The sequence below is a fragment of the Trachinotus anak genome, unplaced genomic scaffold (assembly GCF_046630095.1).
Source record: "Trachinotus anak isolate AG129_WGS33_773 ecotype Australia unplaced genomic scaffold, CSIRO_AGI_Tana_v1 ptg000009l, whole genome shotgun sequence".
NCBI classification, from domain to species: domain Eukaryota; kingdom Metazoa; phylum Chordata; class Actinopteri; order Carangiformes; family Carangidae; genus Trachinotus; species Trachinotus anak.
In genome coordinates, this window is record NW_027273860.1 from 5,408,716 (window position 1) to 5,420,754 (window position 12,039).

A 12,039-nucleotide genomic window follows, 5' to 3' on the forward strand; every position below is an offset into this window, starting at 1 on the left:
ATGGCCAGACCTATAAAGAAATTAGGGATTGTTAGATTGATTGACTTACTAAGAACACAAAAATTGGTACCAAACTGTAACACAACTTTGCAGAATACATAAGTGGTTTCCGGCTGTTTAATTTAATGTTGCAGGATGAAGACATTTCATACTATTCAATGGATTTATTTTCCCTATTTAGACAAATTTCATGTGATTTATTCTCTGAAGAAACCATCAATCTGGATCATTACAAATTTTCATCACACCCCATACAGTACCACTGTAACACACAGCGTGAAGGTTTGTCAGCAACAAACCTGACCACATGGCCTCAAAATTTCCCTGTAGACAAAAGGCCCTGGCTCTTACAGTAACATCCGCTTCTGATTAAAGTGAGCCTGTCTCCGGCTTTGTCCTTTTTAAGTCAACATCGGAGCAGACGGGGGCCAGGTTTGGGTTAGGAAGGTGTTCACCTCGACCACAAATCACAGCGACTGATGTGTCCATTTACATCACACCACATGGCTTTTTTTTTTCAAAAACGAGGCAGATCGTTTTTTTTTTTTCAAAAACGAGGCAGATTCTCATTCAGAAAAAAACATAATATTATACGTGCTGGATCAATTAGTTGTTGAAACAGTTGTGCTTTTGGAATCATCAGAGATCTCTGTTCTGTTAGGGGAACTTCCTCGCATGCCATTGACTGTTTGAGCGAACTCCAAACACAAAAACCCTCAGAAAGCAAATAAACTCACAACAGATGCACTGTGGTGATGAACGATGTCTCTCTGTTTTGCCACACATACACCAGCATGCAAGTCTGTGGCCCATCAAACTGCATGGCATCTCTGAGTTGAATTTCTGAAACATGAAATTCTTCGGTTAGTCGATGTTCACTGTGGCGTCTTATCTTGAAAGACGAACACGTACATTAACCTGCGTGATAAAATGCAGAATTAGCATGTTCCTCTTTTAAAGCCGCTCAACATTTTATTTGATCACAAAAGAGGGATGTCCCATAATGAACCCACAAAGAATTATTACCCAACTCTGTGACCGCCGTCAGCTCTACAGAGGGTAATAACAACTGTCACCTCATTGTTTTGGTTTTTCAGCCCAATTTATAATTTTCTTTTTTTTTTTTTTTTTTGGGTTAACTCTCACTGCTCTCATTGCAGAGAGCAGCTATTCATTTGCTCACAAAGCTGTAAAAACTGCTTGTATTCTACCTTCCCATCACCAAATGCTACACAAAGTTAATAATGGTGCTTTTAGCAACTAAGAGCCAGGTATTTTCCTATGGTAGAGACCAGAAACAGATCTAAAGAGAGAGTGGATATTGGTTTTACATTCACCAGGTGCCCAGAAACACGACTCCTGGTGAATGACAATGCTGCTCTGTATCTGCTGAATGTGTCAAATGGCAACTATTTGCTAACAAGTTTACCATATGAGAAATCACTTAAAGGGTGTTGTGTTTACAGCTAATTTCCACTGCTCCTGAGGGGCCAAAAAAATCTGTTTTTCCACTAGACGATCTGTAAATTTTTACCCTAAAATCATTTTAAGCTGCATTAAAAGTAGAGATAGCAGAGCTCCACAAAAACCTAAAAAACACACCGCTGCCTCATGAGGTTATTTCAGCTAACATGTTAGCAAGGAATTCCCTCTGTGTGCAGATTGTTTGCGTTTAATGAGTCTTGCTGGGTGTAACGTGACCTGACTGTAGAAAGAGTAGTAGCTATTTTGAATTGTTGCTTTTAGTAGTGATCAATGTATGCTAGTTCCTCCAGTGTGCAAATACTGTGTATAGACTATGGACTGAGGTGTGGGTAATTACTGCTGATGGAGACAATTAGCTGCTGGATTTTTAAAAACGTGTTCTATCTTCCAGAGTCCGCAGTCATGTTTCTGGCCACCTGGCCTCCTCGCTTCCAGCAGGAAATATTTCCTCTTCCAAACTTTGTCTGTCTGTTATTTAGTGCAAGGCAGGAAGCATAAAGTGTGCTTAGCAGAGTGGTTTTTTTAGCTGGAAACAGCTGCTGGAAATGAGGTTGATGACACTGGAATTTGTCAGAAGTACAACCAAAACTAAAGTTTCAGACTAAAGAGTCTAAATATAACAAAAAAAAAGAATAAAAAAAAAAAATAAAAACCATAGAGTCAAACAAGGGCAACAAAGTTTGGTGCTAAGTCTCTGTGGCTTCACCACTACAAGCGAACCCTTTTACATTACACGCATTTATTTGTTACAGTGTTGGTAAGATATAAAATATTTATTAGAAGCTTTAAAGACAGAGTTTTTACATACACCCGCCTCTCCTCTGTTTTTTTTGTTTTTTTTCTTGTTTCTGTTCTGTTTCTCTGTCCCCATTTCGCTCTCTGATGTCTGCACTTCTTCATGCGCTGTGAGTCTCATTTGATCTGCAGCGTCAGACATCTGGTGCACTGCTCCACTGAAACACCTGTTTTCAATTCAGGCAACCGACAGAAACATTTGATTGTTTCTCACAAGCAGACTTTTTTTTTTTGCCGTCTCACAGGCTATTTGTTATGTTTAAGCCAAAGAACAGCTCTCCTATAGGTAATAGATGGAAGAATAATTTGAACTTGATTAAGACCAATTGAGAGGAAAATACAGTGTATGATTTTCCAGGTATTATGTCTGCAATTTTGGCACCTTTGCTGCTGAATAGGGTTGCTGTTAAATAGGTTCAATATGTTTGAGATTAAACGGAATGAGTAATGTCTGAATGTTAAACTTTTACCCTTTAACTTAATGGAAAATAATGGGTATTCAGTATGAAATGTTGATTGTCAAGATGCATACGTCAACTTTAAAATCATTGTCAAGGTACTGGAATAAAGCTCAGAAGAGAGAGGTTGAATGATGTGGTTTACTTTGGAATGTTTTAGGTGCACATTATACTAAATAAAATACATAAACTGTAATCATTCATTAACATTATACAATATATTTTATCTGTGATTGTTGTGGATAAACACTGGAAACTTTTAGGTCCTGTATTCTGGAGTAAAACCCACAAACTAGAGTGAAATTTCTTTTCTGGCAAAATATATGTACATTTTTATTTGGTGTTGAACGGGAGTTACATGCATTGACGTTCCACAAGACGCGTGCAAGGAACCCAACCACACACACACAAAGAAAATCATTAACCGTAATGAAGTGAGAGTAAAGCTGAAGAATTCCACTGCCAACTTTCTGAAACACTTAATTATGCCTAATTGTTTAGAGGACAGAACACACACAGAGGCAATTAGCAACGATATGCATGGGCAGCTCTTCACAGGGAAACAGTATTTAGGCAGAAGAATGACAAATGTTTGCACATTCCACAATACTATGTTAAACATGTGCAAATAGGTGTATGATAGAAGCTATCACTGCATGTATTTGAATATCAACACTTCCTACTCAGTGCTTTACCATATACTTGACATTGTTTTTTTCTGTATTGCTCATGTCTGAGAAATATATATATATATTATATATATATATATGCATTCCATAGAGTAAATACAAAAGTCTTGTTGTATAAAAGGCAAATAAATATCATCAAAAAACATCATCAAATACAAAAACTCATTCTTTAAAGTTTACTACATTGCATTAGTGTATTGTTCTTTCATGATAAACTCAGAGCATTAAAGGAATAGTTCAACGTTTTGGGAAGTTTTCTTATTTTGGCCGAAAGTTAGACAAGAACTTCGATACCGCTCTCATGTCTGTACGGTGAATGTGAAGGTATCAAGAGCGGTGTATTAGCTTAGCTTAGCACAAAGACAGAGGATGGAAAGAAACAGCTAGCCTGACACTGTCCAAAGGTTTTGAAATCCACCAGCCAACACCTCGTTGTTTGCACTTCTTTGATGAAAAAAAGCAACTATTTGCCACTTGGGGAGGGTTTGTTTTGACTCTGAGCATTTTCCAGGTAACCAACATAGACTCCCGGTCCCCGTCAAGAAACAACCCTGTGAAAAACCCCTGTTTTTCACAGGGTGAAATATAGTCTCCTGCAGGCATGCAGCTGGCCACAGACAGCGTCTAATGCCAACGTCAATTTGACAAAGAACACTGACGACAGCTGACGTTGATATTTTGTTGGTTTTATGTTGTGTTGTAAACTTGTCTTCCAAATGTCGTATGCCAACGCCATCGTGACACATAAAACACCAACATTCTATTCATGAGCAAAACCCAACATCTGCTAAATGTAACTATGTCATTTAACAAACTTTGGGTTTTGGCATCAACCCGGTTTTTATCTCAAACCAAAACCAAAGATATGTGTAATTAGTGAGATTTAGAGATGGCAGGCTAGCTGTTTCCCTTAGTTTCTAGTGTTTATGCTAAGCTATGCTAACCGGCTACTGAGAGTGGTTACGTATAAAGCTCATTTCCCAAAATGTCAAACTACTGCTTTAAAGGCTTGGTGATAAAATACACAAAGATTTGTTACATACAGGATGCATGTTAAATATATGCAGGGATGGAAGGATATACATATCAAAAGATTCATATGCATATGCAAAAGTAGGCATGCCAATGTGTGTGTACACACGTACACACATACATATATATGTATTAGCACCACTGCACTCATATGTACACACACACATACAGTAAACACACACACACATACACACACACACACACACACACACACACACACACACACACACACACACACACACACACACACTCTTAGACATTCAAAGTAGAATTGGTCACTGCTCAACCAGCCGAAGTACTTCAAGCGAAAGCAGTACTTATAATATGTAAATCATACCCAAAAACGATTTCACAATAAAAGTCTAAACAGGTGATGAAATATACATTTAAAACAATAATATGACAAAATATGTAGAATTGATGAATACGTTTGTCATCCACCAGTATTCTTCCTTGATTTGGTAAATTGTTGAATCTGCTCTGCAATTCAATGTTGTGCAAAACTGTCCTTTTTTTTTTTCCTCACAAAATGTATTAATGACATCTAGGCTCCATGAGGATCCATCCTTTCTTGGATCACACTGCAACCCAGAGGACTGAAATATTAGTGCCTCCCTCATGTGTTATCTGGTTAACTCGTCCACGGATACAGTCCAGAGTCACATACACAGCTGTGCCGTTCTGCACCTGAAATGAGGCCCTCAGCCCTATACTGGCCCACTCACTCCCCTCAGGCATGTATCCAGACACCTGCTGAGCCACAGGACCTCCCTGCCCGCTCTGACCTGGACCCCCCACCCGCTGCAAAGTGAGTTTTACTATATTACAGGAGTGGATCATCTTCAGGTTGAGGGCTATGTTTGCTGTCCCTTTCTCGTGGAATATAAAGTTCTTCCTGCTGTTTGGCTCACCTGAGCGGGCCAGGTGAACCTGCGGCGTGTCTGAGCTGATCTGCTGGAACAGCAGCGGTTTATTCCTGACTGCTCCAAAGGGAAGACCCGTCCTGGACACAGTAGCAGTCAAGGCTGACGACACAGCTGAGGGAATCCAGATAAGGCTCAGCATGCTGATCCCAGTGCTGTCCCCAAAATAACGGATGTTGCACTGCGACGGAGACGTGACCTCGAAGCTGAGCGTGTCCCCGCTGTCCACGCTCACGGCACCGGAGAGGGTGATGGAGGTGTCCCTGTAGTTGACGCCCGTCTTGAAAGCCTGCATCGCCTCCTGGCCGGTGCCGTTGCGGTTAGTGTACGCAATCAGGGAGAAACCCTCTCGAATGCAGGTGTGGCCCATGGAGTACAGCGCCTGCTGGAGGACAAACTTAACCACACCGCTCTCTGTGAAGCGCACGCCACGGTTGTCATGGGTCAGGCTGATCATATACGGGTCAGACACTGAGGTCATACGGAAAGTCGGGCGGTAGCTGGTCTGGTAGTGCACCAACAGGGACATCTGAGCTGTCATGGCAACAGCGCCGGTATCATGAGACAGCCAGAGCAGACTTAAAGAGGGGGCGATGACGTCGTACACGTGAAGGTCCTTGCTCTGGTTGCAGTGTTGATTCGGACTCTTCAGCAGCAGAGTGAAGGTGTGATTAGGCTCGACCTCCACGCCGCTGCTGACGCTGACTCCCTGAAAGTACTTCCCATCCGGCTGCTCAATGCGAACGCCGCTGAGGTCACGGCCCTCCTCCTCCTGGCTCCCGTTGAGCCTCATTCCCACCTGGAGGAAGTTCCTGCAGCTGTGCTTTATTGCAAAGTTATGATCCAACCACACCAGGCCATGCTGCAGGAAGGTCACCTTCCCCGCCTCGTTTGATAGTAAATCGCTGCCCTCCTTCCCTCGGATGTTTAGCTGAAGCCCAGGGAAGATGTGGGCGCCAGGGGTCCTGGCAGAGGGAACTGCCACATTCGCCGCCCAAGAATGGGAGAGTCGGCTCTCTGGAACCTGTCCGCAGACAGCGTCGCTGATGGCTGTGCAGGGAACAGTGACAGGCTCTCCATCACAGTCTGAACAGGCCTGGCACTCCTGCAGCTCCTGGTTGTAGAAGTAGTCGTGACCACACAAGCCCATCACTGCCTCTCTCTCAGAGACTCCCAGACACCTGAACCCTCCTGCGTAGTTCAAGAACAGAGAAACTAAGGTGTAAAAACAGGGTCGAACAGCTCTGCAGACAAGTGATTCAGTATAATGTTTGTTTTATTGGTACTAAAAATGCTTACATTCTTTCAGTTTTAAATAAACTGGTGGGAAAAGGTTCTAAAATGTAAATAACTCGGAGATAATACTTCTTCTGTCCATGATTATAGAATAAGTTTTAAGTTTATTATCAGCACCGTAAGCAGTGTTTAAACTCACCTGGGGTGTTGAGGCACTTCACTCGCTCTCCACAAATGTTTGGTAATTCAAGGCATTCGTCTCTGTCCTGCAATTCATACACATTTATATTATCCTCATGGATTCATTTTGAATATAAATATCTGAGTTCAACTGAATTTGACTGTGTTTTGGAAAGCTGATACCTGTAACATTGCTTATGTTCCGCAAACTGCAGATAGCTGATATTTTGTGCTGGTGTTCATTAACTCGAGAGCTGACTTGATACTGAGAAAAATAGGCCAGGATCTATGAAAGTTTATTCCAATCAGCGATGAGATCATTCAACATTTTCACTTCAAACCAGCTGTTGTTATGTTTGGGCATTGCTGGCATAGCCTGGAAAACCACTGGTTGATATCATCAGTTGGCACCACAACTAACAGATGTAACCTATTCCCACTTTTGTTTGCAGAAGGTTTTTTTTTTTTCAAATAACACAGATATCTGGTTTGAAAACAGGCCAAAACAGGATAGTTGTTAGTTTCACCATCGTGAAAATGGTTCAATCCTGTGACCAGTTCTTGTTGAAAAGCAAGCATCGGTATTTTAAAGGACAGTACCTGGCACATTCGGTCTGCAGTCGGAGAACACTGTGAGATCAGGAAGAAGCCTGGTGGACACATGGTGCACTTTTCACACTGAGGTGGGTCCCTCTGAAAATCACAGAACTCCTCTGATCCGCAGGGTGACGGGCATCCCAGCAGAGGCTGAGGGAAGTTAGCCTCCCCGACTACATCCATCACTTTTGAGTCCACGTCCATCTTGTGGACGGCGTAGGACTTCTGCAGGTGGCTGCGGGCTTGGCTCTGCAGACCCGCCAAGTGGCTCTCAAAGTAGCTCTGCAGCTCGCCCTGCAGGCCCTGGAAGGAAACCTGCTTGACGGTGTCTGAGAGGAGGCCGTACTGGGCCTTCACCACGTCCATCTGCTCGTACATGCGCCGCTGCTGCTCCAGGATTTCACGCTGCTGAGACAGCAGCGCCTCCTGTTGGTCGGCGAGCTTCTGCTGCAGGTCGCGGATGACCATCTGCTGGGCTCGCAGGGCCTCCACCAGCTTCTCCTGCCCCTTGGCCAGCTGGAGGTGCAGGATGAGGGCGTCCTCTGAGGGAACTTCATTCTCACCTTAGATGAAAATAATGCAGAGTGAAAAATGGGATCAGGCTCACTGTGAAACGCTGCAGTGAAGGAAGTGATTAAATGAGATTAAGTCTGATTCAGAAGTCAAATTTCAGCAAACTGCTGGCACAAAGTGTGAACACCCAGTGACCCCAGTTACTTAGCCCAGTCTTTTCAAGTGTACTGAAAGTTTCCTATATGGATCAACATCAAAGCACTCTACATTTTCTGGACAATTGACTCTGAGACATTCTTCCAGTCCAGCTCCTCTAGCTGCTCTGCAGATCATATTTTTGGTCTGAAGGTCGACACAGTCTTCCTTTGCTTTCAGACCATAATCCCCCCTTTTGCTGACCACAGGTGGGAAAAGGAGGTTGAAGTCAATAAAGACAAATGTGCATGTGGTTAGACTTTACAATTGTGCACAATATGTTTCCTTCTTCTTGCATGCAATATATGACATTTGGAAGAAGTAGGATGGATCAACCTATAAAAACAACAGCTAAAATTTTCGATGACACTGATGATGAAGATAGCAGACCTGGCTTGATGTCACATGTGAGCTGCACACCCAGAGGCGCCCCGCCAATTTCCGACGAAGGATAGCCAAACTCCGGAAAATCTCCCAGAAACTGCGCGGCTCTGTCGGACAGATGGACGGGAGGGAGCTGGCTGGCGGCAGAGGAGACGCTCTCCTCTGAACCGGCCAGACATCCCTCACCCACACAGGACTTTGCCCGAGCTCTTGGCCGTACCCTCAGGGGCAGTCTGCACTCGATCCCTCTACAGTCTCGGGTGTCATTTGTGGGTGGAAATTGTTTCCCAAGAGCAGCGCAGTCCGCATCGGTGCACCCTGCAGGTGAAACTTCGGGCGCTCTCATCCGCGTCACGCCGCTGCCGTCGCCGCTGTGCCGCCCGCGGAGCGGCTGGACGGCGGGATGAGCTTCCGACGCAGCTCTTGGAGAGCTCGGGTACGCGTAGTGTTGGCTGCCAGCTGCCTGCACCGCTCTCCCCTGCGTGGTCGGATTAAAGTGCCGCGGCGGTCTGGAGGATCTGCCCCCAGGACAGTGCGCTCCGGTGCACGGTCTTGGATCGCCGGTTTCCCCGCCGTAGCAGTGCGTCCCCCGGCAAATCTCTGCGACAGCTTGCGCGGTGCTGTGCAGTGACACCGAGGAGAGCAGCAGCAACAGCACTGATGTCAGTGAAACCATTTTTTTTGCATCAGTTTTAATATCCCTCTCTACCTGCAAAAGAAGAAAATGCGAGTTCAGCTTTAGATTCCCAAAAGGAGAATATGGAAATAAATCTTTGAAGACGCCAAAAACTGCTCTGGGATTCAAGTTAAAAAAAAAAAAAAAAAAACCTCAAACATACAGTCTCCCCTGTCACAACTGAAAACAAACTTTATCACACTTGACACCGAGACTCTTGATCAGCAGCTCCTGACAGACCATCACCTTCAGTCCCAGGGTTTGGTGAGACTGGCTTTCCCGACTGTCAGTGAGGAATAAAAACATTAGACACACGCATTACTGCTGGCTCTCTCCATGCCTGACCCACTCCCAGGGCTTCTGCACTACAATGTCAGTATGTGGCATTCCAAAGACTTAATTAGCATCAGGTTTCCCCGGCCACAAATTAACCCTTCACCTTCCCTGTTCTCCATGCAGGAATTCCCCATTGAGGATGAAGAAGAAACATTTTCTAAATCACAGCAGAGAGATACATGACTTCTGTTTTCATGTTAAAAGAAAAAATGGAAGTGGAAATCTTGTCCATGCATTGCCAAAAAAAAATGATGTTCTCCAACTCTTGTCATCTTTTTCCCAATGGCTGTCACTTCTCATTTCACTCACTGTTGACTTCCCTTTGACCCTGTGGCCATCCAAGATGCAAAAAGTGGCGGTGTTTTTTTGTTTAGCGCAGTCTGAATGTTGAGACAGCTTCTGGATTTCAAGCCAGCTTTCTTCATGTTATACTGGCCTTGTCAACACCGAGCGCTCCTCTTTATAGACAGAGCCAACAGAGGTCAAACTGTTGTTGAAGAGACCTATGGTAGAAGTCAGGAATGTGAAACCCACAGCTGGTTTTTGGACCCTCTCCTTCACTCTCATTTCAGTGCTTCTGCATAACCACACGTCCAGCGGCAGGTTATCTGAGGCTGATGTGTGGTGGGCTGTTTTGTAGTTTGGCAGATGCTGGCGCAGTTTTGTGTTTGATTATTTCAAGGTCAGGCAGGTATGGAAGACAATTACTGCCAAGTAAAGAAATATAAAAGGGGGGAAATTTTAAAACGATGACAATGAAAATACCACATTTTGATTTTGACTTATTGAATCAACATTTATACTTAACATCTCATAGTTTTGACTCAGTATGTCAAACTTTTGATACAATTTAATCTTGATTTACCTAATAATTTTCACTTATCTTGACATTAAATTTCCCCGTAGTTTTGAGTTAGTATCACATATGTGTGATATAATGTCTCATACTTTAGACTTTCCTCCCATAAATTTGATTAATTATCTCCATTTTAATTTCATATCTCATATCCAGTATCTTGTAAATCAATATTTTCCCTTTTTATCTCATAATTTTGACCTCTTGGCTCAAATTTCTGTGTATTTATAAATTTTTTGTTTACCCAATTATCATTACCACTCTTTGACTTATTTTCTCACGGATTTATTATCTTATAATTTTCACAAATAATCTCGTAATCTTGATTGGTTTATCTCAAAAAATAATTTTACATATTTTCTTCTAGGTTTGACTTAGGCCATGTCTCATAAGTGGAACTTGTTTCCTTATAGTTTGGTGTTAGGTAAAAAATTGTGAGATACTATTTCAGTCAAAATTCATAATTATTTATCCCATAAGTTTTGTAATTATCATAATCATTCAGTATTTCCACTTACCATGAGTTTTTATTTTTTCATTTTTTTTTTTTACCAGTTTTCATCCAATTTTTCCTTTTCCTGGCAGAAATGGGCTTCCAAATAGAGCCAAGTTTGACTTATATTAATAAAAACAAACCTCACTTTCCTTGTTTGTTGGATCCTGTTGGCAAATAAATCTGGCCAGGGAGAGCATGGGGGCCCACGGGAACCCAAATCAGTCACAAACATAGAAAAACATCCAGCTAATTGGCAGTTACTTTACTGGCGTAAACTTGGAGTGTGGATTATTGCACCGCAAAGAAATAAGCAATGCAGGCTGGTAGCATAAACTGCTCCACACCACCCACTGAGTTCAATAGCGTTTGGCACGTACAGTACAGCAAAGTACAAACAGAGGGCACTGCAACACTCCTAGTATGCATCACTTTTCACATCATCATAGTGACAGTTTGTCCTCTGCAGTATTACATTTAACGAACGCTCTATCGTTTTGCAAGGTGTCCACTGGTTTTGTCATTATCACCCCATTTTCTTTCAGGGCTGAAGCCCAAGACAGGTATTAAGAGGTGTGTTGGAGCACTCAGATTCAACATGACAGAGAATAATGGTTTAAAAATATGCCCTCTGTTACGTCTTACGCCTTACCATCTGGGGTTTTGTAATTCTTTGAAACCAACAGACTGTGCTTTGTATTGCAACCAGTTCCTACTTTATTTGTCATGCACAAAATTTGATAAGCTTCCTAAAAATAACTGTCTTTTGCATTTTCCTGACTCTGTGCTGTGATGTATGAGCTGCAACATATACTGGCAAAAACCATTATCAGTACCCCCTCTGCTGGACCACCCTCAGTGGCTGAAGAGTGACTGCAAAGACACAACAAAGAGAAAAATCACCCCACTCTCTGCTGCCGAGCTCCACAACCATTAATCAGAGTATTTATTTGAGAAATGTTCTCCGAGGCACTGGCATGCTTGTGTTTAGGAGATGCTTGGAGCTAATGGGAGGCTGCCTTTGGTGTCCATCTGTTTGTCAACCCCTGAGAGAGGGAGGAAATGAGGGTGGTTGGGACACATGCCTGTACCCCAAGTGTTTGTTTAATACATCACGAGTCATGGAAGGCTCTCAAGCACGTTCAAGGTTATTTGGTTTCCCCCCGTGGTGCTCGGGCTCACCGTCTGATG

General features: G+C 43.1%; 1 protein-coding gene across 1 annotated transcript; it reads right to left on the minus strand.

Annotated features, from left to right (window-relative positions):
• On the minus strand, positions 1-9,614 carry nell3 (NELL (neural EGFL like) family member 3). The gene is made up of 5 exons (XM_071484718.1): positions 9,410-9,614; positions 8,494-9,196; positions 7,399-7,958; positions 6,818-6,884; positions 1-6,573 (listed from the first exon to the last, which is right to left on the minus strand). The coding sequence occupies exons 1-5, from the start codon at positions 9,467-9,469 to the stop codon at positions 5,036-5,038; spliced, it is 2,928 nt and encodes a 975-aa protein (XP_071340819.1). The 5' UTR covers positions 9,470-9,614; the 3' UTR covers positions 1-5,035.
• Positions 9,615-12,039: the final 2,425 nt, after the last annotated feature.

Bases quoted from the DNA above. Each gene is read 5' to 3' on its own strand.
- nell3 (XM_071484718.1), bottom strand. From the start codon at position 9,469: ATGTTTTTATTCCTCACTGACAGTCGGGAAAGCCAGTCTCACCAAACC. The intron at 9,197-9,409 runs GTGATGGTCTGT...CTTCTTTTGCAG, and splicing joins ACCAAACCCTGGGACTGAAG to GTAGAGAGGGATATTAAAAC. The intron at 7,959-8,493 runs GTCTGCTATCTT...TTTTCATCTAAG, and splicing joins CACATGTGACATCAAGCCAG to GTGAGAATGAAGTTCCCTCA.